The following is a 25,437-nucleotide window of genomic DNA, read 5'->3' as shown; positions in this document are numbered from 1 at the left end:
TTGAAAAACAGAAGAGACAATCATTGATTGGAAAAAAATGGAGGGAAACTCGTTCAAACAGGATTCATTCTCCCCCTTTGTTCCAGCTCTATAACTTTTGTCCATGTGGTCCCCCTGCCTTTTCCCCCTCAATATACCAGAGAAGTCCATGCAGTCATTTAAATGTTATAAGCCTTGTGCAAGCACAAATGGGGGGTGAAGAAAGACAAAAGACTTGGAGAGAGCGCCAAAAATAGAATAGATACTTTATTGTCCATTTTATAACAGAAGTTGATTGATTTTCTGTCACAATACCCAAACCTTACACACGCACACCCACAAGGTCCGGGGAAGCACAGCGTCAGCCACCGAGCAGTGCCGCCAGAGCAATTGTAGGGATTAAGTGCCTTGCTCAAGGACACAGCGGCAGAGAACAACCGTGAGGATAGAAGAGGGAGAGGCACTGCGCCGACGTCTACGCGTGCATGGTGGTTTTCAGATGGAAGGCATTGGTAAGAAGAGAGGGATGAAGGAGGGGTCAAGGGAAGGCAGGATTCACATGTGGATTTGGCGGCATTTCAGTATCTCGTCTTGCGCTTGCTGTCCGTCCCTGAAGAGGCCAGGTCAATAATAGAAATACACTGCAAGGGAGAAGATGAAAGAGACCATGTAAAGAGCCTTCGGAAAGTATTCAGACCCCTTCACCTCTTCCACATTTTGTTACGTTACAGCCTTATTCTAAAAGTGGATTACATTTTTTTTTTCTCAATCTACACACAATACAATCTATACACAACACAATACCCCATAATGTCAAATGTTTTGCAAGTGTATTAAAAATAAAAAACAAACGCCTTATTTACATAAGTATTCAAAGACTTTATGAGACTTGAAATTGAGCTCGGGTGCATCCTGTTTCCTGTTTCTACAACTTGGAGTCCACCTGTGGTAATTTCAATTGAATGGACATGATATGGAAAGGCACACACCGGTCTATATAAGGTCCCACAGTTAACTGGATGTCAGAGCAAAAACTAAGCAATGAGATTGAAGGAATTGTCTGTAGAGCTGCAAGATAGGATTGTGTTGAGGCACAGATCTAGGGAAGGGGTACCAAAACATTTCGGCAGCATTGAAGGTCCCCAAGGACACAGTGGCCTCCATCATTCTTAAATGGAAGAAGTTTGGAACCACCAAGACTCTTCCTAGAGCTGGCTACCTGGCCAAACTGAGCAATCGGGGGAGAAGGGCCTTGGACAGGGAGGTGACCAAGAACCCGATGGTCTCTCTGACAGAGCTCCAGAGTTCTTTTGTCGAGAACCTTCCAGAAGGACAATCATCTCTGCGGCACTCTACCAATCAGGCCTTTATGGTAGAGTGGCCAGACGGAAGCCGTAAAAGGCACAGGACAGCCCGCTTGGAATTTGCCAAAAGGCACCTAAAGTACTCTCAGACCATGAGAAACAAGATTCTCTGGTCTGAGAAAACCAAGATTGAACTCCTTGGCCTGAATGCCAAGGGTCACAAAATGGAGGAAACCGAGCACCATCCTTAAGGTGAAGCATGATGGTGGCAGTATCTAACATCTCTGGAGAGACCTGAAAATAGCTGTGCAGCGACGCTCCCCATCCAACCTGACAGAGCTTGAGAGGATCTGCAGAGAAGAATGGTAGAATCTCCCCAAATACAGGTGTGCCAAGCTTGTAGCGTCATACTCGAAGACTCAAGGCTGTAATTGCTGCCAAAGTAAAGGTTCCGAATACTTATGTAAATGTGACAGTTTTTTAAATATGTTTGCAAAAATGTCTAAAAACCCGATTTTGCGTTGTCATTATGGGGTATTGTGTGTAGATTGATGAGGGGAAAAAAATATTGAATCCATTTTAGAATAAGGCTGTAACGTAACAAAATGTGGGGAAAGTAAAGGGGTCTGACTACTTCCCGAATGCACTATAAATATCACAGAGTAAACAGTTGTTTTCAGACTACAGGCTATAGCGATACAAAAATAAATGTGCATGTGTTTCACAATTTCACAAACTCAAGTGAAGCAGACTTCGTCTGTAAGTGAAAATGTATACTGATCAAAAAATATAAACGCAACATAAAACAATGGCAACGATTTTACTAAGTTACAGTTGATATAAGGAAATCAGTCAATTGAAATAAATAAATTAGGCCCAAATCTATGGATTTCACGGGACTGGGCAGGGGCACAGCTGTGGGTGGGCCTGGGAGCCAGGCCCAGCCAATCAGAATGTTTTCCCTACAAAAGGGCTTTATTACAGACATAAATACACCGTTTCATCAGCTGTCCGGGTGGCTGGTAAAGAAGCATGATGTGGAGGTCCAAGGCTGGTGTGGTTACATGTGGTCTGCGGTTGTGAGGTCGGTTGGACGAACTGACAAATTTGCTAAAACTACTCAAAACTTGAGACATCTGTGGCATTGTGTTGTCGCAAAACTGCAGATTTGAGTGGCATTTCATGCTGTTTAATCATCTTCTTGATATGCCACATGTCAAGTGGATGGATTATCTTGGCAAAGGAGAACTGCTCACTAACAGGGATGTAAACAAATTAGTACACAACATTTTATAGAAAAGCTTTTTGTGTGTATGGGAAATTTCAGGGATCTTTTATCTCAGCTCATGAAACATGGGACCATCACTTTACATGTTGCGTTTATATTTTGATTCAGTATAGATATATATATGGTACTTACAGAAGACAACTCCAACACATATGACTCCTATGATTCCCATTATTATCATCATCTGAAAAAAAAAGAAGATATAAAACTTTCAAATATGAACACTTCTATATTATCTCTAACACATTTCTGTATCATGTTTAATCTGGAGAGGGCTGAATCTAAAATCCCTTCAATGTTACTTACTCTCTCATCATGACAGCTGTAACCTTGCTCTTTGCATATACACTACATGACCAAAAGTATGTGGACACTTGCTCATCGAACAACTCATTCCAAAATCATGGGCATTAGTATAGAGTTGGTCCCCCCTTTGCTGCTATGACAGCCACCACTCTTCTGGGAAGGCTTTCCACTAGATGTTGGAACATTGCTGCGAGGACTTGCTTCCATTCAGCCACAAGAGCATTAGTGAGGTCGGGCACTGATGTTGTGCGATTAGGCCTGGCTCGCAGTTCCCGTTACAATTCATCCCAAAGGTGTTTGATGGGGTTGAGGTCAGGGCTCTGTGCAGGCCAGTCAAGTTCTTCCACACCGATCTCGACAAAACATTTCTGTATGGAGCAAACTGTTGGGTTTCCATGGCCAAAAAGTTGGAAGCACAGAATTGTCTAGAATGTAATTGTATGCTTTAGAGTTACGATTTCCCTTCACTTGAACTACGGGCCTAGCGAAAACTATGCTTGGCCATGGATACCCATTTGATGAAGCTCCTGCCGCTTCAGCACTCGCCGGTCCCGTTCTGTGAGCTTGTGTGGCCTACCACTCCGCAGCTGAGCCATTGTTGCTCCTAGACTTTTCCACTTCACAATAACAGCACTTACAGTTGAGCGGGGCAGCTCTAGCAGGGCAGAAATCTGAGGTGGCCTCCTACGATGGTGCCATGTTGAAAGTCACTGAGTTGTTCAGTAAGGCCAGTCTACTGTCAATGTTTGTCTATGGAGATCGCATGGCAGTGTGCTCGATTTTATACACCTGTGGCTGAAATAGCCGAATCCACTAATTTGAAGTGGCATCCACATACTTTGTATATATAGTGTATATTGCTTGCTGTTGCTTATCTCCATCTCTCTCATGGTTATTTACAATGTACAGTAGATCAGCTACTGATCACAAACAGATCCAACTGTAGTGTGTCACATAGGCCGAGATTCAATCCAAGAGCAGCGGACTGGAAAGCCAACCTTTTTAAAGGCAGCTGATCATCTTCGCAGTGGCAGACCACGTGTAACAACACCTGCACAGGATCGGTACAGCCGAACATCACACCTGCAGGACAGGATGGCAACAACAACTGCCCGAGTTACACCAGGAACGCACAATCCCTCCATCAGTGCTCAGACTGTCCACAATAGGCTGAGAGAGGCTGAACTGAGGGCTTGTAGTCTGTTGTAAGGCAGGTCCTCACCAAACATCACCTATGGGCACAAACCCACCATCGCTGGACCAGACAGGACTGGCAGAAAGTGCTCTTCACTGACGAGTTTCGGTTTTGTCTCACCAGGGGTGTTGCTGAGTTTAGAAACAAAAGCACTATAATACTGCTGCTGCACGTCCCATGTGGATTACGTAAGCATGACTATGACACTACTGCAAGCCAATCATCAAATCACATTCCTTTCTAAAGACCTTTTTACATCAGCAATGACCTAAACAGGTACACCGGTGTGATGTGGTTTATGCCTGTATGGCAAATAATAATTCAACTTCAGAGAGAGGTTAGCCGTGATGAATATTATATTAGAGCCGGCTCTGTAGAGCATAAGAGAGGAGAAAAATACAAATAAACTATTGGGGCGGAGACTGGATGACTGAGATTATACAAGGGGATCGTGAGCGAGAGGGCAAAAGAGAGAGAGAGAGGAAGCGAGGGTTAGTCCATAACAGAGGAAGAGAGGAATAGAGGGAGCATTAGAGTGAGAGGGAGAAAGGGATGAGCTGTAGGGGTTACATCACGAGTCGAGCCACAGCTGAGTTTATAATCCTGCACCACACTGTAATCCAGATTGGGATTTCTAACCACTCCCCCTCCTCAATGGACACACGTGATTGGACAGGCGACGGGACAGCCATCTGTGCTCAAAAGCAGAAGGGGGTGGTTGGGGGTGAGGTTGAGGGTTTATAAATTCATGCTGTGAGAAAGGTGGATTGAAGCATGGTTGATAGAAGGATCTACATTTTGTGTCTAGTAAGGGCTCTATTCAATCCGTATCGCCAAAGTTTAACGTTACAGTGTGATTGAAATTTCAAGGCAATGTTTCCATGTTAGTGGCTGCATTCACGATAAAAAACGTTGCATATGTCGCTCAACTGGAAATTCCCGTTACATTTCTATCGTGCAATCTGTAACACTTCAGCGATACAGAGTGAATAGAGCCCTAAGTGAGGTCACAGGAGAAAGGAGAAAACAAAGGCCCAAGATGGTAGTTGTAGGGGCAAAGGGTCACATAGACTGGCAGGATTTGCACTTTTGGGAATGTTCTGTTGGTTTCATATTCTGTTGGTTCCAGGTAAACTCAGTCAAGCGCAGCTAAAGTGAAGGATTTCAAAAACTATGTGAACCTAGGTCTGATATGTTGGTAAGAGAGTGCTCTCTGTATAGGGAAATAATTTGTATAAAATGGCTGAGCACTGGAAATACCCCAATACCTTATCATGATATACAGTTAGTGTGTGACTGCCATGCTATGGTAGCCTGCACTATGCAAGCCTAAGCATAAAACAGCAAACTCACTTTATAATTAAAGGGTGACCTATGTGAAGGTTATTTCACAAATGACTCCTGCTTGTGTGAAGAGTTGCATGAGACCTGAAGACTTATGTTAGCCCCCTGAAATAATGCCTAGGCGTTAACTCAGAGGGCTAATACAGACCTGCGGCGCGCAGGAGAACCGGGTTTGACCCCAGTCGGTCACATACGCACACGCACAAACACGAACCTTGAGGTTTTTCCACCAGTACTTGTTCTTCAGCTTGGCAGCACTGCTCTCGAACTGTGAGGCCCCGGCTTGCAGCGCGTCGGCCCTGTCGTCCAGCTCCGACAGTCTCTGATCCCTCTCCAACACCTTGTCCACGTTCACACGCATGATGTCCACAACCTATAGGAGACAGGAGTAGAAAGGAGTGGACAGTCGGCATCATGCTAGTTTGTCTATACCAGACCTCAACACTGTATTCTTGTTGATGAAGAAACCTACAGGTATGTGCCAAAATAAAGGAAACACCAACATAAAGTGTCTTAATAGGGCGTTGGGGCACCACGAGTCAGAACAGCTTCAATGCACCTTGGCATAGATTCTATATGTGTCTGGAACTCTATTGGAGGGATGTGACACCCTTCTTCCACAAGAAACTCCACCATTTGGTGTTTTATTGATGGTGGTGGAAAACGCTGTCTCAGGCGCCGCTCCAGAATCTCCCATAAGTGTTCAATTGGGTTGAGATCTGGTGACTGAGACGGCCGTGGCAGATGGTTTACACCATGTTCATGCTCATCAAACCATTAGTGACCAAGAGTTCCCTGTGGGGGGCATTGTCATCCTATGAGCGCATAGCCATGGCAGCCAAGATAATAGCCTGCCCAACATTTATTTATACATGAGCCTAAGCACGATGGGATGTTAATTGCTTAATTAACTCCTCAACCACACCGGTGGGGAAGCACCTTCTTTCAATATACTTTGTAGCCCTCATTTACTCAAGTGTTTCCATTATTTTGTCAGTTACCTGTAGAATGTCTGCAGTGGAGGATAGCATTGCCCCGAATGGTCAGGAAATCAATTCTGACAGAGCAGAAGTAATGTGAACTTTTAGCTGCTAACGTCAGTGATGTACGGTAGACGGTAAGGACAGGACACAGTCGACATTACCCAATGACCAGGTAATCAATCACGCCTGATCAGAACGGATGTTGTGAATCGTTGGTTGAACGCTACGGTATTTCAATAGCAACGTTTTTACCTCTGTGGGCCCTCTTCATCCTCATTATGGGGGATTACAAAGGATGTGTAAACCTAAATTTTAAAATGTTGATGTGACTCACACAGATGGCTAGAGAATGCGTCAGGTCGTCTCTGTGATCAATGTTTTCCGCCCCAATGTTTTCGGCCCCCTCTCACAGACTCGTCCCTCTTTTCTTCGATTATTCTTCCTTTTATGGACCACTCATCCTTTAATCCCTTCCTGCCTCCCATCACCTTGCCCATCTTCTCCACCTAGGACCCCCGCTCTCCCATCGTTCTTGACTTTGATTTTCTCAGGAAACAATTATCATCTTACGCCGTACTACAGTAAAGAGAGTACCCTTTATCCTTTCATTCTTTCATCTCTTCTTTCCCCTGGCTTCATCCTTTCCTCCTTCCCTCTATTCATACCCTTCATTATCATCTCATCCCACCTTCCACCTGGTCTTTATAATAGTTTGCTTCACATATACGCCTTCTGTACATCCCTGACAGATAAAGGTTGCTTACATGATCGTCTAAATAAATGAATCGCACTGACATATCGAAAGGGCAACACTTTTAAAAAACGGCCCTATTCTCCGAGTCTTACCTCGTCCACCTGTGCCTGTGTCTGCTGTAGCCGTCGGTTACTGGTGAGGTTGGGTGCTGCGGCCGAAGGGCCCCCCTCTCCCTCAGCGGCTCCCGAGGTTCCTGCGTCTGGGGTCGACCTGCGTAGAGAGAGGCATTATGTTCCTAACAACAGCAACTGTGTACCTGTTTGACATTTTACTGCTAGTTAGGAACTAATATCATAACCTTTTTGCTGCAAGCACATAGATTTGGATTTTTATCTGATCTTGCTAAGCCATATAGTAAGTAGGCTATACTAGCATTAGCATCTAAGTGAAAAATAACTGAAGTGGGCCTCTTCAAACACGAACTATTAATAAGCAGTTTTTGTCAGTTGTTTTTATATATCTGCTATGGTATACAATTGTCCATATCGTGTTTAAACTATAAAAGCAAATAATCATCATCATGTCTGAGCAAACTCTGACCAAACAACCACTCTGGTTTTGATTTGGTACAGAGCCTGTATTAGACAGGATTGATTTCCACTGGCAAAATGGAGAGGGATTAGTGGGGGGGAAAAGCCATGAAGGCTGCTCTTAACAAAGATGGATGCATCTTGTTTCAGATAAACAAGCCAGGCAGAGTGCGGTAGGCAAGTGAACGAGTAGATAAAAAAAATTGTAAACTATCAAAATTATATTTTTTAAAAACACTACAACACTTCAATAAAAGCCCATATGAAGTTGAGCACAGTGATTAATATTGACTGAGTCATTGATGGAGGCATTCTACCATTGATATGGTGAGACTGACAATATATTGAGAGACATGTAAGTTTAACGTTTCATTGTAATAGGCCTGCTTTCTGTGATGTATATGATTGTTTCGGGTAGACTATTGGAATACTAAAATAAATATACAACAGCAACTATTTTAATAGCGCTTTAGCTTAGCAGGACCTTAACCCATAATTCCATTTCGTTGACAACACCAAAACAAACACTTTCTCTAACGTCCTAAAATCACACCGTATCAGACACTATTTTAGAAATACATCGTATACATTTAGCTGGATTTAAAAACAGGATACAATTCAGTTTACTCACATGTCGATGGTAGCTGCTTTATAATAAATAATCCGCTTTCAAGGGAGAGAGGGAGGGCGGGCTCGCACAGTGAGAGAGAGAGAGAGCGAGAGAGAGAGAGAGACTATGTCTATGTTTGTGAAAGTAGTACTATCCACAGACAAGGGAACGATTGGTTCAGTACTCCGTAGGAATCCAGACGTCTTCTGTCACTTTGGTCCAATTTATTCCAAACTCTCTGCTGAAACAACTGCGATGCGCCGCCTGTGGATAATGTCGTTGAGTCTTTGACGCACGACTCGCAGTCGGCAGGCACACAGAGTGATGCAGCAGGTTCCCTTGTGTATGTGACCGTCCCAATCGATGGTTGTAAAAACACTTATATTTGAAGTCAAAACTCTAGAGCCAAAGTTTTGGAGCGATATAGTCGACTATTGAAAAATATAGCCAATGTGAATGATCACTTGCTTCTGAGAGAAGGTCTGAGAAAAGTGCGCTCTCTCAGAATGTATAATTCCATCAGAAAAACTACAGCTGCTCTGACTTGATTTTGTGAACCTCTAGGGAGAGCCTACTGCTTTGTTTCGGTTATCTCAGACCAATGATGCTTGAAAGTAACTCATGTCAGCTTCTAAGAGTAAATCCACTGCAAAACAGAAATGGAACTAGCTCAACATAAAGTGAGTGTGCGTACATGGGAGTGAGTGCGCCTGTGTGCTGGTTGCTTCGAGCTTATGCATAAGCAAGAAATCCCGTTTAGGCAGCAGATCATTATGAAGTTAAGGTCATCTGTAGTGGTCACGTAGCAGAAAGCCTCTCCAGCAATGACTTCAAAGAAGAATCATTCGTTTCTTGTTTGGCTTTTAGGAAAATCTAAATGGAAAGCGAATTATAAAATAATTAGGGAGTATGGGGGTAATTCTGTCATGGAAATTAATAGAAACAAACAAACTCCAGGGACCACAGTCTCCTTCAAGACATTTTATTCTGTACACCACTTCCATTAATCCATCGACAGATTGTTTCCAGAAACCTAGAGGTTGATCAGTAACACAGATACAGTGTACACACAGTCCCAGATCAAATATATTGGTCTCACAGCAGTACATGTCATAGTTTGCAACCCCTTAAATCATTCTAATCTTCCTTTACAATGCTGCTGTTTGACGAATTCATATTGGAAAAAAATTCACCTGCGTTTCAAATAATGTTGAGACTGGACATGTCATGTTTAACTCTGACCACATACAATCGTGTTATTTCACGGCTGTTACTAATATTCACATTTCAACAGATGGATTTATTTACATTTCGATTTTTTTTTCAAAAGTTTACTTGCTGAGCTTCTGTACACAGTTGCATGAAGAGGTATGGTAGTCTATTGGTCGCTATAGTGATAGAAGTCTTCAGACTGCTTTTGCTGTGTGGCTTGCTTCTTTCTGTACATTCGTCTGTGTTTACGTTTTTTGCGGTAAAGATTAGAGAAATGACTAGGCAGACATTCATGTTTTTATCATACGAAAGATATGTTTTGAATCCCCAGAGAGGTTGAACAAGTAAACTCTGAAACAATTCCTGCAATTGTTATAGACAGACATACACTACATGGCCAAAGGTGCAGTATGTGGATATCTCTGTTTATTATTATCATCACGTGTAGGCCTATAGATGTCTCCTTCTTTCACGCATTTCTGGAACTTTGGCTACCAGATTTGTGCCTTTTGTGCACTACTTGCAGATGCTACACTAAATGACCAAAAGTATGTGGACACCTGCTCGTCGAACATCTCATTCTGAAATCATGGCCAGTTACATGGAGTTGGCTCGCAGTCAGTGTTAAACTTCATCCCAGAGGTGTTCGATAGGGTTGAGGTCAGGGCCTTTTGCAGGCCAGTCAAGTTGTTCAACACCGATCTCGACAAACCATTTCTGTATGGACCTCGCTTTGTGCACAGTTGACCTGGGCAGCTCTAGCAGGGCAGAAATGTGACAAACTGACTTGTTGGAAAGGTGGCATCCTATGACGTAGCCACGTTGAAAGTCACTGAGCTCTTCAGTACGGACCATTCTACTGCCAATGTTTGTTTATGGAGATTGAATTGCTGTGTGCTCGAGTGTATACACCTGTCAGCAACATGTGTGGCCGAAATAGCCGAATCTACACATTTGAAGGGGTGTCCACATACTTTTGTATATATATTGTATAGATGGTCTAGCCTACTGCTAATGCATTCCCAAGAGTCAATGTGAATGTTTAAGATACACAGACAAATATTCATACTGCCAGAAGTAGTATATAACCCATCAATTATAACCCATGAATTAGATTCTGCGCAAAGCAGTGTATCTCAGAAACTCACAATGTGTCATTTTAAACCCTGCACAAAATAATATCCACAGAGGTAACCTACATACATGCACACCAACAGGTATACTAGCTTTTTGTGTATCCATGAGAACACCCAAAGGCACTCTTAATACAATGGGACACCTTTTCAGCCATACTGTCTTAAATCTCTTTCTGAAATCTCTTACATGGCTTCGTCTTCAGTGTACACTTACATGTTATTTACATTCAGTAGGCTAACAGCTAGTGAAGATGTTATATTTGAGCATTTGTACACAGCGTCACAATTACTGTTCAACACAGATCATTTTGTGCAACTTTTAGATGTGGAGATTTACAAAACTCTACAAAGTAGGGGGATTTTTTTCTACAAGACGCGTTCAGACATCAATAAACAAAGGAGCGGCCCGATTGAATCGTGTGGTTGAAATGTAAAGGTCATTTTCAATTGAGCCGACATGAGTAGCGTTTACCGTGAATGTGCGGTCTCAGCGAACACAGAAACCTTTGAATGTCAATCGTGCGATAAAGGCCGATCTTCTGCGCTGATTGAATCGAGCCCTTAGATAGGATTGTTGTTTACGTTTTCCTACAACTGTAAACATTGAGCATGTTCAAGTGCAATGAAATGTTGCTACAACCACAGTACCACAGATCTCACAAAGCAAAAGCACACAAAGCAAATGGTTTTAAAGCGCACCAAACGGCAGTCTGATTCACCGTTGGTTAATCAGAGCGCTTTCCCCCCCCCCATTGCAGGTGAAGATGAATTCACTGCTGACTGGGTATGTTTTCACTTGCATTGAGTGAGTGCTTTTATAGGACGCGTTTATGTGGGTTGTGATATCAACACTATCCACATGCAGTATGCTCCTATGTTTGGTTCAAGTTTGGGATTACAGCAATGTGCATGACTGTACAAAGCTAATGGTCCCAATGTTTTTCTTTTAACTCTAAACTATTGAGAATAATTATATCGATGGCTTTTGTGAATTGTCTTTGCAAAACGACACAATATTATGCTGGGCATTTCATTTAAAAAAAAAACATATCAACTGTCATACTTTCATTGTTGCAATTGTAATAGAAAACAAATAGCAATAAAAATAAGTTATTTATTCATTTAAAAAAAATACTGTAGCTATCTGAATTTCAATGAGGAATGAAAAAGGGCTGAAATAAATAAAGTGCATGAATATGTAACCAAGCAAAGTAAATAACAGTTGTGAACCTCTCTGTTAATAACATGTTGTGTCCATACGAATGTTGTGAACCTCTCTGTTAACATGTGTCCATACAAATGTTGTGAACCTCTGTTAATAACATGTTGTGTCCATACGAATGTTGTGAACCTCTCTGTTAATAACATGTGTCCATACAAATGTTGTGAACCTCTCTGTTAATAACATGTGTCCATACGAATGTTGTGAACCTCTCTGTTAATAACATGTGTCCATACGAATGTTGTGAACCTCTCGGATAATAACATGTGTCCATACAAATGTTGTGAACCTCTCGGATAATAACATGTGTCCATACAAATGTTGTGAACCTCTCTGTTAACATGTTGTGTCCATACAAATGTTGTGAACCTCTCGGATAATAACATGTGTCCATACAAATGTTGTGAACCTCTCTGTTAACATGTTGTGTCCATACAAATGTTGTGAACCTCTGTTAATAACATGTTGTGTCCATACGAATGTTGTGAACCTCTCTGTTAATAACATGTGTCCATACGAATGTTGTGAACCTCTCTGTTAATAACATGTGTCCATACGAATGTTGTGAACCTCTCTGTTAATAACATGTGTCCATACGAATGTTGTGAACCTCTGTTAATAACATGTGTCCATACGAATGTTGTGAACCTCTCTGTTAATAACATGTGTCCATACGAATGTTGTGAACCTCTCTGTTAATAACATGTGTACATATGAATGTTATGAGATTGATTAAAAAGGCTTTACATCCTTGATTAAAAAGGCTTTACATCCTTGAATCTTTCTATATGCTTCTTGTATCCATTCTTTCAAAATGGGCAAAATGGAATGAGAAGGATATTAACTGTAAAGAAAATAGATTTTCATCGATGGCTATCAAAAGCTAGGCCCTTTCCCTTTAGCAAACTGCAAATGTTAATTTTGTTCAGATGTGACAGACTGCTAGATAATGACTTATCCTGTGACAATTTTTCGCCAATGGTGCATTTTTTTGTTGTTGTTTGCCTTCAAAAATTCTGCTGATGTTTCAAATCTGTAACTGCAATGTAACATAAGGCCTTTATTCCACAAAAACCGTGTGCAAATTGTTTTCGGTTGAATCTTGATACATATAGCAAGATCAATGGGCAAACTTAACAAAAAGGTATATATTTTGATCGTTCATATCATAGAAATATCACAATGTTAAGAAATCCAATTGATTTCCTTTTCTAAATGCCATTTAGTCCTATCAGATTAGGTGTTGTAATAACCTGAACCACAAGAGGGCAGTGGTGATTTATGGCCCTGGAAAGAGTCTGCTGGCTTTACATCATTTATGGCAAAAAAAATGTAAACAACAGCACTATCCAGACTATGGTACATCTACAGGGCATCATCAGTAAGGATTAGGACTTCCTCCATGGTAAGTGAGGGACCGTACCACTATTAACCTTGGTGTCACAGTAGGGTTCATCACTTTCAGAGTCTGCGGGTGGGGACACCTTACTCCTCTCCTTCTCTCCGTCATCAGAGTCCTCCATGGCCGCAGTAACGAGAGGGGGAGACTTCCTGAAAGGGAGACGGCGAGGCGGAGTCAATACAACTGCCAATGACCTTGAGACAAGACGACCCGAACAGTCCGTGCTCATAGCCTGGTCCCAAAGCTGTTTGTGCCGTCTTGCCAGCCCCTATGGTCATTGGCATTATAATGACCATAGGAGATCTGGGACCAGGCTACCATACTCACAGACAGGTCAATGTAATGACATATGGATTCTATCACTATCAGTACAGTTGGGAGAATTAAAGAGTTAACCTGTACTGTAACATATGTGTAATAGACATATTTCACAAAATTAAGAATTGTATTTCGTTACATGGGTTATTGTTAGATGATTACGAATGAACCAGGTGCTTGGCATCACCCAGCGAGAAGATTCAGTTACAGCATAGATCTCATTCCTCTTGCTATCTTCCACCTCTTTCTGGTGTCTAATACCAGCCGTATCTCTAGGTATCTCTAGGGTAACTCTTTGACTGTTTGGATATCTCATACAGGTATCTCATACTGATATCTCATACCTAGGGTATCTTTTTGAGCGTTTAGAGTGTTCAGCACCATGCGGAGGTGTCTGATACCTGTCTCCACTCTGGGTGATGAGTCTCCTGCACGTCTCCATCTGCACGTCCAGGCCTCGCTTCATGGAACACATCTCCATGTACTCGTGCAGGTGTCGGTTCATGTCACTCTTAGCCGTGGTCAGCTCCAACTGCGGGAAACCAACGTAAGACATTCGCTCCGGTTTAAATTGTCACCAGAACATTTTTTTTTTTGAGTAATGAGGGCCAGGATCTTTGCAAGTGCAAAACCAAAGGCAACAGTCATTTGCATAAATCTTACTTTATTTTTCGGTGTTTGCTTTTTGGTTGATTGTATTTGTACTTAGCAATGAATTTAGCAATTTAGCGAATAAGAGGACGACTTCTGAAAAGGAGCTCTATTAAAAAAATAAAGAGACTATACTACCTTCAATTTGTTACTTCAATTTAACTTATCATCTGCACAGGAACTCATTTCAACAGTGACTCATGTAAGCATATGGAATGGCTGTCTTGTTTATTTCCATAATATAATTTCCATAATATAATAATCTATGTATTTATGGCTCTGTTTACAGCAGTGCTTCATCGCTCTCTGCAGGCTTTATAAATAGCCTTCTCATGCCGCAAAGTCCTCATATTGTACAAATAGCAGCGGGAAAACTGGTACTGAGAGAAGGGCTTTGTTTGTGTGTGTGTGTGTGTGTGTCTCACCTCGATCTGGTCGATGGTCTCCTGATACTCCTTCTCTCTGGTCTGGAAGAGGGACTCTGTGTCCTGTATTACCTTCTCTATGGACTCCTCCTGCTGCTGTTTGTTTGTTTGTTTGTTTGTTTGTTTGTTTGTTTGTGTGTGTGTGTAAGAGAGAGCGAGAGAGAGAACATTGTTTTGTGCTAATTTTCCTAATATGAATAAGATGAAAAGAACTTCAATCAGTATATGGATATCTAAAACACTTCTCATCCATTGCCCTGCCTCTTTTTTCGGATATTGTCTACAGATTTTTTTTAAATTGTCACTATCATTTAAATTGTCCACTCATGACTACCCAGATTGTTATTGGGAATGAGAATGACTAACAGTACCGGGGTAAATCAAGATAATTGTGTGTGTGTGTGTGTGTGCTACCAGCTTATCTACATTACACTGTGATCCAGGGATCAGGACATGCCAATGTCACAGGCGTACATGCAATGTGTTAAGTAGGACACAGACACACAGATACGGCAGCCCAACCATAAGAATGATTGACAAGCAGGAAGTACAGTGGCTTTGGTTAAAGCATGCCCATTAACACAGTTCTGGGATCAGCTTAGCCTAGCCAGCTCCTAACATGAACCATTACATTGGTAAATACATAACTGATCTTAGATCAGCCAGTGTATAGTGGCTTACCTCTCCCTGTGTCTCCACTGCCCCCAGATTGTATCCTGGGAAGTCCTCCCACAGCAGCAGAGTCTCCTCAGTCTCCTCCCAGGCCAGGCTGTCACAGTCGTCCTCAAACTCACACTCCCTCCTGCAAGACCAACAATAGTATGGCTTACCAGTTGTACATATATTTATAGTTCACTGGCCGACTCTGGTCCACTCACATCTTACAAGCGACAGACTCTAGTCCTGGAGATCAGCAGTGTGTAGGATTTTTATCCAGCTCAAACTCTTAACAGTCCGGATTCAAATAACCACGGTCTGAAATTTAGACCACAAGCTTTTGAAGTGTGTTTAGTGCAGAGTGGCTCTCCAGGTGTGACGTTGGAGACTTCAGCAAGACCTCGATTGCTGACCATAACCTACATAGTTAAAGAGCAGCCAGAGAACTCACAACTGGTTCAGCATCCTCTGCATTTCCTCGTTGATCTGATTGGCTGACGTGCTACACGACTCCTCATCCTTGCCCGCCTCGCTCTCAGAGATGCTGGTTGGTTCGTCCCCGTCGCCGCCTTTAACCGATTGGGCCGCCTGTTTCCGGGGCCGGCGGGTCAGAGTGGAAGGAGGTGTGGCCATCTGCTAGATAAAGGTGTAACAACTGTGTAATAGCAGTGCAATAAAGGTGTAATGAACATGGTTATTAAGGTGTAATAACACAGGTGTGAGTTGACCTAGAAGATATGAGTGGACTTGCCTCCAAAGATTCGGTCACACGGTCATTATACTAATTACCTAGGATTAGCTTACCCTGGAAAAATCCTACACGTAACCATTACGGTGGTAAATGCTAAGTTGTACTTAAATCCGTCTAGGGGCTACTTAACAGATAGTATAGTTAGTAGTATAGCGGCCTATAAGCAGTCCTGACCTGGAAGATCTGGATCATGTCTTCACAGTTCCTCTGCTGGGCCACATCACACAGGCGAGCTGTGATGTCGATGCGTCTACAGATGTCCATGTCCACCTTCATGGCTTTCTCCTGGATCTTACTGTCCAGATCCGACAGGTTCTGATAAAGAGAGCGGAGATCGAGTGACACTGGCAAAAGGAAATATGTGTTCCCAAATCTTCTTTGTATTTTTCAAAGACATTTCCGAAGCAAACTGTACCAATACCATAAAAGTATTTTGCTCAAGATTCTGTAACTCAAAAGCGAGTGGGACTACTTTTGAAGTATACAAATCTCAACAACTTTTGGGGTGAGCTATTCCAACAGTGCTACGAGGGACTCACGTTGCTCATAAGGCCTTTGAAGAGGACCAGCTCAGCTTTCAGCTGTTTTACCCTGAGGGCCAGCTCATCCTGACACACCTCACTCTCCTGGAGGTCCTGTACACACACACCACACACACACACACACACACACAAAGAGCCTAATTTGCATAGCACTTATGACATAACATATATGATTATGAGTATAAGTACACCAAATCAACAAAATGGGTGGTATATTGTATAGTTCATTTGTAGTTCTTTCTAGCTAAAAAGTTACAAAATACACTCTCTACTGCTGCTTTCCAATCAACCCAGGTGATCTGAGGTGGAATCATAATGTTAGTGTGAAATATTAAAGGGATCGTGTGCAGTTCAAACAATAACAAAGCAGCCACCCGCCACATGTTTAAGTAAACAGCTTAGGGACGGGGCTGGAGAAATGTAACCAATATCAAATTCATAAACAGCGCTATGGACACAAGGACTGACCATCCATGAGCTCAAAATGATAGTTTGACCACGTTTTAAAGCTATACAGGGGTTGTTTACAATTACATTGTTTACAAACAATGGCGTTAAACACGCTTATGCACTGAGCAAAAATATAAGACGCATCATGCAACAATTTCTAATATTTTGCTGAGTTACAGTTCACATAAGAAAATCTGTCAATTGAAATGTCCTAATCTAATCTGGTTGGGCCTGGGAGGGCATAGGCCCACCCACTTGGGAGCCAGCCCAGCCAATCAGAATATGTTTTTCCCCAAAAAAGGGCTTTATGACAGACAGAAATACTCCTCAACACCTCCATCGCTCTCCCCTCTCTGATGATCCCACAGGTGAAGAAGCCAGATGTGGAGGTCCTGGTCTGGTGGCTTATGGTAGAGAAATGAACATTAAATTCTCTGGCAACATATCTGCAGTCAGCATGCCAATTGCACGCTCCCTCAAAACTTGAGACATCGGTGGCATTGTGTTGTGTGACTAAACTGCACATAAGGTGCACCTGTGTAATGATCATGCTATTTAACCAACTTATTGATATGCCACACCTGTCAGGTGGATGGATTATCTTGATAAAGGATCACATTTTTACTAACAAATTTGTGCCCAACATTTGAGAGAAATAAGCTTTTTGTGCATATGGAACATTTCTGGGATCTCTTATTTCAGCTCATGAAACCTGGGACCAACAGTTCACATGTTGCTTTCTATTTTTATTCAGTGTATTTTGGGTTCTGAGGGGGTTAAACAGTTGGACTAAGCTCATGAGGCATTTACATGTTTTATTATTCAAGAATCAATGGCTTTATATCATGAATTTAAAAAAATGTACGTAGCAGATTGCCCTTTATCATTGACACAGCTAAGGGCTTACCTCCTCCAGCTCAGCCACTTTCTCCTGGAGGTCCACTCTGACTGTGTACTCTTCCTCCCATCTATTGAAACACACACACACACACACACACACACACACACACACACACACACACACACACACACACACACACACACACACACACACACACACACACACACACACACACACACACACCCTATTGTTGAGAATGGAGATTGATGAGGGAGTCATCACACACCATTATCACGGTCTCTTCTCTTTCAGGAACAGTATTGACGTCAGTATTCACTGTTATAACGACACTGCTTCCAGACAGCCAGTGTCGAAGACGCAAAGATACAACTTCCACTTAGACATCCAATTTTAGCAGCTCAATCCCACAATTGCCATTATTGTCTACTAGGGTACTCCAGAACCTCAATTATTGCAACCATCTGTGACTGAGGGTAGATCACTTTGTCAAATGCCAAAAAGTCTAATAATAACACTGGTTACAAATACCAGAGAGACAGAAATCAGACAGAGAGCCTAATACCATGTACTATGAGCTACAGTGTTGTGTTCATGCGGTTCAATAAAGTTTGACGGTGTTTGAATCCATGTTGTGTGCCTGATCTCTCTTACTCAGCTGTGTTACGCAACAGATGCAGTATGCATGTAGAGCACGCGGCTGCGACACTTACAGAAGGTGAGAAGTGGTCTAACCCAGGAGGGTGCATGTGCCATTTTGCACATTGCCTATACGCACTGTTATCGGTCTGCTCAAGTGGGGATGCAGTGTATACAGTAGCCTGTTTTTAATGGTATACTTGGGCAGCCTATACTGCAAGTTGTACAAGCCATTAACGGTATACACTTCATAAATTGAATGGAAAAATAGTTCTATTCCATCTTCCCACAGCCCCCTGGAAACTCATTAAAAACAAACACCAACTGTCTGATATTGCATTGTTATGAGAAAGTTGCTTTTAAATGAGATCCGAGGCAAATGATTGGAAATGTTTCCCTGTTAAGCCATTTGACCTTCTCCATAAAAGAGAATTAGAGGAGGGTGTTTCGACTGGCAAGTCATAGAGGCTTGTAAATCTGAGAGATGACGCTGCCTTGTCGCCATTAACATTCAGACAGTGGACTATAGGGAAGGTGACTGGTGTCATTTAGTGATGTCCGCATCTTCTCACGGATGCTGCAGAGAGCGAGTGGCCGTACGGGATGGGTAGAGAGGGAGAGGGAGAGGGAGAGGGAGAGAGAGAGGGAGAGAGAGAGGATAAGAGAGTTTGTGTGTGTGAGAGAGAGAAATAGTGGGAGCGGGAGGTGAGTGAAAAAGAGAAAGAGATGGAGTGAGAGAGAGAGAAAGAGAAATAGGGAACGTGAAAGAGAGAGAGAGAGAGAGAGAGAATAATGTGGAGAGCCTCTGGTGACACCACTAGCGGTCACAGCTTTCAGCACAGTGCTGCATTGCAGGTGCTGAGACAAAACGCAGAGGGGCGGAGGAGGGGGAGAGAGATGGGGGAAGGCCATGTAAGAGACAAAAACAAGTGTACTGCTGACTTCACTCCAGCCAATTCAGCCTTCTCTAGATAATCCTCCTATTGGATAAGAGATTGGCCAATGCTGTTCTTTTAAATGCTGTGCTCAACTATGTTTGAACTATGATCCCCTACAAGCCTATAGTGAAGCCTTGTGATGCCATATCATTTGGGGAGTACAGGGGCAATTTGAAGACAAAAGTAGAGCAGCTAAAACACTTAACCAGAAGCCATCTTATGGAGGATGATGACGAGGATGATGATGGATGACGACGACAAAAACAACAGAACCGATGTCTCTTCATTTCAACTCAGCTCTAAGCTACACAGTACTTTTGCAGCATGAGCATCAGCTGGACAACACCAGAGCCTGTAATAAAGCTCTGCCTTTTATTACAAGATACGCATGCAGCACATCTAGACCTTGCATGGTGATGTAATGTTATTTTCTTGGGTTCTGGGGGTGTAATTTGGTATGAAGAAAGCAAAACCACTCAACGGTTGAATGGGCTCAAAATAGGCTACTGTTAGTTGAGATACATTGCACTCCAAATTTATAATAGGAGAACCAACTGTAAATATCTCTAACGCAATCATTTTGCTAGTTTTCTATTCCGACAAGATGTCTGCAGAACGACACTGAGGTGTTATGGACATGTAGCTACAAAACAGGATCACTGATTTAGTAGACCCGGATGTGTGACTAGAGCAGGGCTGGAACAAAAGCCTCCACACCCCTTCGCTCTCCAGGAGGAGGGTTGGCCAATCCTGGGCTAGGGGTGTTGCCCTAATAATGATGGGCTAGAGAAACAATAAGTGACATCACACATCAGTTCTACAAGTGACAATAACATCGGCTTAAAGACCCAGATCTTTAACCATGATACTCCTGACCACTTCATCCAGACCGCTTCATCCATACCTGCATTTATACTCATCCCTCTCTCGTTTCACCTTGCCCAACACGTTGTACAGGGCCCGTATCTCAGGGGTGATGGTGTCGATTTGAACACCTACGCCGTCCGTTTGGGCACAAGGCACACCCATATCTGTTACGCGCGACTCCCTCCCAGTGCCAAACCTGCGGTCGTGGTTGTAGGACCAAACGGTGCCGGGAAGGAACCGGGGAGGCGGGTTAGTAGACATACCAGTCCCAGAACTGACATATTTCTCGTTAATGTTGGATATAGGGTTGGAAGTATCAGTAGGGGTTAATAAAGGACTGAGGCAAATATGTGGAGTGAGTTGGTTGGAATTGAGGTTGGAATTCGAGTCAGTCAGAGTCGAGTTCCTAAATACTGATTTGCTGTTGGACTCAAAGGAGGGAGTTGTAGGCCTGTTGAGTGATGGAGAGAGAAGACCCCCAGGCAGGTATGCAGAGTTATTGACGTTCTGGAGTGGGATATGTCCGGGCCTAATTGCGATGGGCCCTACGAAACCAGTCTGGACTCCCATTTCCTTAGTCAATGGCTTTTTACCGTGTCCTTCTGAATTGTCCTCATTGTTTTCCAAAGCCTGTTGAAGCTGCTTCTCCAAAGCTTTATTCCGACGCTCCAGTTCATGAACTTTAGCCAAAAAGCAACGGAAGCGCAAATTCAAGGTCTTGAGAACACTGATGTTGGAACCCAAGTCGTTACGCAGGGCCATCGCTGCGGGGGGCGGCGGTGCACGGTGCATGTTGTTCTGGTGCAAATAAGCGAGTCCTGAAGGTGGCAGCGAATGTATGTCCAGGCCAGATATGCCATCTTGTCCAAACCCGTTGTGCTCGCCCAAGATGAAGCCTGAGTCAGCTGCACCGTATGAGTCTAGGCCTGTCATGGAATAATCAGAATGGCTCCCCATCTGGTTGTGCTGCTGTTGCTGAACCAGGAACGCGTTCTCTCCCAATAATGGATTCATGCTTGAGTATGAAAATCTGAAATGCTCAAAATCAGGCATCAAAACAGACTTCTTAATTTAGCTTGAAAGCTAACTGCTGATGCAAATAATAGCCAACTTGCTCTAAAACTATCCCTAAATAGCCTTAACCTATGACGACTTAGCTTGTGCGTTCCACCAAAACATAATAAGAAAACAAATCAAATAATTTATAGGTAAATAGGTGCTATTAAACAAGTAGCCTATTCCAGGTCTTAAAATTAGACGCGCCAGTGATGGAAAGAGCCGCAGCAATCAAGCGGTGAAGGCTACGTAAGCTACCTGGCTGGCCGCAGTGCAACTACTAACTTTGGCGTAGGAGATAAGTCTCTTATGTGCTTCGACGTCCTCAAGTGACGCTGAGTGTGCCGTAAAACTCCTAAATTGTGAGCCATTTTCGATTGAAATAAAGAATTGAAACAAAATAATTGAAACAAATAATAATGCCATTGGTGTTAAACACACATTATGATATCAATTAAAAGTCTCGGGAAATTCACTCAAGCCAAGCAGTAGCCTATCCAAAGTGAGGATGTCTATTGCGCGTTTACTCCAGTCATGGCGGTAGTTAAAAACCGCAGTACCCTGTTTATTTCTGCCTGGCCCTCGTCTTGACTGCACGTTTACATCAGCAAAGATCGTGTGTAAAGTTCTCTGCTCATATTGTCTAAAAGCTATGGGCTACTACTGGTTTATTGGAATTTTTGGGCCATGTTTTGTGCAAAAGTAAGCCTCTAGTTGAAATATATGCTACACATGTACATATACCCCCCAGTTATTCACTGTTAAAGTAATATAACAATTGCTCACTCACTGAAAATCTACCATCTACCAGATACCATTAGTTTGAAAAATAAAATAATCCCCTCATAGTTTTGATCCTTTAAAAACACATTCACAAAATGCATTTTTTTTGTCAAATCCCTTTCATTTTAAAATTACACAGAATACATCGAATTATAATGAACATGAACATATGCAGTAGTAGTCAAAAGTTTGGACACACCCACTCATTCAAGGGTTTTCCCTTATTTTTTACATTGTAGAATAATAGTGAAGACATCAAAACGATGAAAAAACACATATGGAATCGTGTAGTAAACAAAAAAAGTGTTAAACAAATCAAAATATATGTTATATTTGAGATTCTTCAAAGTAGACACCTTTCACCATGATGGCAGATTTGCACACTCTTGGCATTCTCTCAACCAGCTTCATGAGGTAGTCACCTGGAATGCATTTCAATGAACAGGTGTGCCTTGTTAAAAGTTCATTTGTGGAATTTCTTTCCTTCTTAATGCATTTGAGCCAATCAGTTGTGTTTTGACAAGGTAGGGGTGCTACACAGAAGATTTGGTAAAAGACCAAGTCCATATTATGGCAAAAATAGCTCAAATAATAAGAGAAATTACAGTCCATCATTACTTTAAGACATGAAGGTCAGTCAATCAAGAACCTTGATTGAAGTTTCTTCAAGTGCAGTTGCAAAAACCATCAAGCGCTATGATGAAACTGGCTCTCATGAGGACCACCATGGGAATGGAAGACCCAGAGTTACCACTGCTGCAGAAGATAAATTCATTAGATTGCAGCCCAAATAAATGCTTCAGACTTCAAGTAACAGACACATCTCAACATCAACTGTTCAGAGTAGACTGCGTGAATCAGGCCTTTATGGTTGAATTCCTGCAAAGAAACCACTACTAAAGGACACCAATAAGAAGAAAAGACTTAATTGGGCCAAAAAACACGAGCAATGGACATTACACCAGTGGAAATCTGTCCTTCGGTCTGATGACTCCAAATTTGAGATTTTTGGTTCCAACAGCCTTGTCTTTGTGAGACACAGAGTAGGTGAACGGATGATCTCCGCATGTGTGGTTCCTACTGTGAACCATGGAGGAGGTGGTGTTGGGGTTCTTTATTGGTGACACTGTCAGTGATTTATTTAGAATTCAAGGCACACTTAACCAGCATGGCTACCACAGGATTCTGCAGCAATGCACCATCCCAGCTGGTTTGCGCTTATAATTTGTTTTTCAACAGGACAATATCCCAAAACACACATCCAGGCTGTGGAAGGGCTATTTGACCAAGGAGGAGAGTGGTGGAGTGCTGCATCAGATGACCTGGCCTCTACAATCACCCAACCTCAACCCACTTGAGATGGTTTGGGATGAGTTGGACTGCAGAGTGAAGGAAAAGCAGCCAATAAGTGCTCAGCATATGTGGGATCTCCTTCAAGACTGTTGGAAAAGCATTCCTCATGAAGCTGGTTGAGAGAATGCCAAGAGTGTGCAAAGTTGTCATCAAGGCTAAGGATGGCTACTTTGAAGTATAAAATATAAGTATAATATAAATATAAAATATATTTAGATCTGTTCAAACACTTTTTGGGTTACTACATGATTCCATATGTGTGATTTAATGTTTTTGATGTCTTCACTATTATTCTAGTGTATAAAACAGTAAAAATAAAGAAAACCCCTTGAAGGAGCAGCTGTGTCCAAACATTTGACTGGTACTGTGTGTATGTATGTACAGTATGTATTACAATGAAGCAAGCATGGCTTTGAATAGATGTTTTCTTTTGACTGGCTATACACCACCTTAAAACAACAGGCAGGCACATACAGCACAGAGGTCTATTAGGTCATCCTTTTCAAAGGCTGATTGGAAGATGTAGAATGAATTAGACTGAAATAAAACTGGAATGGAAATAACCAACACGTCACTTTTCAGATGAGCCATTATCCCTAATAATGGTTGTAATTTCAATGCACAGTTCTCCAACAAGTGTAACGTAAGTGAATTACATGTATTGGTATTGAAAAGAGTTAAATGTAAATGTAAATGTGGAATTCCCAAAAGACCCCAGAAAAATGAGAATTCCCTGGGGATAATCTAAGAGTTGTTGGAGTAGAAAGACCTCCAATGTCAGGGACGTTGTTGCTGATCATCAAGCGCTGATGCTCCATTACGCGATTTCCTCTCGTTTGGTCGAGGACGGCTGAAATATGGGAAAATAACATTTATTTTATTTGACCATTTTGACACATACATAAAAGTTGTGCATATATTTACATTTACATTTAAGTCATTTAGCAGACGCTCTTATCCAGAGCGACTTACAAATTGGTGCATTCACCTTATGACATCCAGTGGAACAGCCACTTTACAATAGTGCATCTAAATCTTTTAGGGGGGTGAGAAGGATTACTTATCCTATCCTAGGTATTCCTTAAAGAGGTGGGGTTTCAGGTGTCTCCGGAAGGTGGTGATTCCGCTGTCCTGGCGTCGTGAGGGAGTTTGTTCCACCATTGGGGGCCAGAGCAGCGAACAGTTTTGACTGGGCTGAGCGGGAACTGTACTTCCTCAGTGGTAGGGAGGCGAGCAGGCCAGAGGTGGATGAACGCAGTGCCCTTGTTTGGGTGTAGGGCCTGATCAGAGCCTGGAGGTACTGAGGTGCCGTTCCCCTCACAGCTCCGTAGGCAAGCACCATGGTCTTGTAGCGGATGCGAGCTTCAACTGGAAGCCAGTGGAGAGAGCGGAGGAGCGGGGTGACGTGAGAGAACTTGGGAAGGTTGAACACCAGACGGGCTGCGGCGTTCTGGATGAGTTGTAGGGGTTTAATGGCACAGGCAGGGAGCCCAGCCAACAGCGAGTTGCAGTAATCCAGACATATATCCAAGGTTAAGTGTTGAATGTTGTACTTGCAGTCACTTGGATGAGTGGAGAGAAGAGCATGACTTGCTGACAGGGCACGCCTGCCGCATCTTGTGTAGATCTCACCCCAACATCTTTTCTAATGTCAATCTCTGGCCTGCCATCCACTGAAATGTCAGAAGGAAGGAAATATTCACTAAGATCATCTTCCAATAGCATTTTGAACGTGTACTGTGTGTGTACAGTATGTCCCCCACAGGAATCGACCTAGGCATTAAAATCAGACTTATGCATCCGAGTGTAACAGGAAGAGATATATTCACAGTTGGAAATGGAGGATGTTGCACTATTCTCAATGGTGGTTGTCACTGTCCTGG

The 25,437-nt window shown here is 42.6% G+C and overlaps 2 protein-coding genes across 51 annotated transcripts; both read right to left on the bottom strand.

Annotated features, from left to right (window-relative positions):
- Nucleotides 1–219: 219 nt before the first annotated feature.
- On the bottom strand, nucleotides 220–8,900 carry LOC118399279 (vesicle-associated membrane protein 2-like). The gene is made up of 5 exons (XM_035795228.2): nucleotides 8,315–8,900; nucleotides 7,246–7,363; nucleotides 5,631–5,789; nucleotides 2,704–2,755; nucleotides 220–620 (listed from the first exon to the last, which is right to left on the bottom strand). Coding segments are annotated over exons 1-5 (348 nt in total). The 5' UTR covers nucleotides 8,317–8,900; the 3' UTR covers nucleotides 220–603.
- A 354-nt stretch (nucleotides 8,901–9,254) lies between these two features.
- On the bottom strand, nucleotides 9,255–21,775 carry LOC118399277 (non-homologous end joining factor IFFO1-like). 50 transcript variants are annotated; one of them, XR_008072520.1, is made up of 11 exons: nucleotides 20,400–21,775; nucleotides 17,967–18,027; nucleotides 16,607–16,702; nucleotides 16,242–16,382; nucleotides 15,768–15,952; nucleotides 15,341–15,461; nucleotides 14,660–14,755; nucleotides 13,928–14,115; nucleotides 12,233–13,414; nucleotides 12,153–12,192; nucleotides 9,255–12,072 (listed from the first exon to the last, which is right to left on the bottom strand). XR_008072520.1 is itself a non-coding variant. In XM_035795225.2 (9 exons), the coding sequence occupies exons 1-9, from the start codon at nucleotides 21,413–21,415 to the stop codon at nucleotides 13,252–13,254; spliced, it is 2,067 nt and encodes a 688-aa protein (XP_035651118.1). In that variant the 5' UTR covers nucleotides 21,416–21,775; the 3' UTR covers nucleotides 9,255–13,251. The 50 variants fall into 50 exon arrangements, 3 of the variants coding, with proteins under 3 accessions (XP_035651118.1, XP_035651120.1, XP_035651119.1); XR_008072524.1 differs by having other exon boundaries at nucleotides 9,255–12,192; nucleotides 12,233–12,272; nucleotides 12,354–13,414; XR_008072527.1 differs by lacking the exon at nucleotides 12,153–12,192 and having other exon boundaries at nucleotides 9,255–11,992; nucleotides 12,033–12,112; nucleotides 12,354–13,414.
- Between the last annotated feature and the right edge of the window lie 3,662 nt (nucleotides 21,776–25,437).

This window comes from Oncorhynchus keta, chromosome 20 (assembly GCF_023373465.1).
Source record: "Oncorhynchus keta strain PuntledgeMale-10-30-2019 chromosome 20, Oket_V2, whole genome shotgun sequence".
Classification (NCBI taxonomy): Eukaryota; Metazoa; Chordata; class Actinopteri; order Salmoniformes; family Salmonidae; genus Oncorhynchus; species Oncorhynchus keta.
This window is presented reverse-complemented; position numbering and strand designations above follow the sequence as displayed.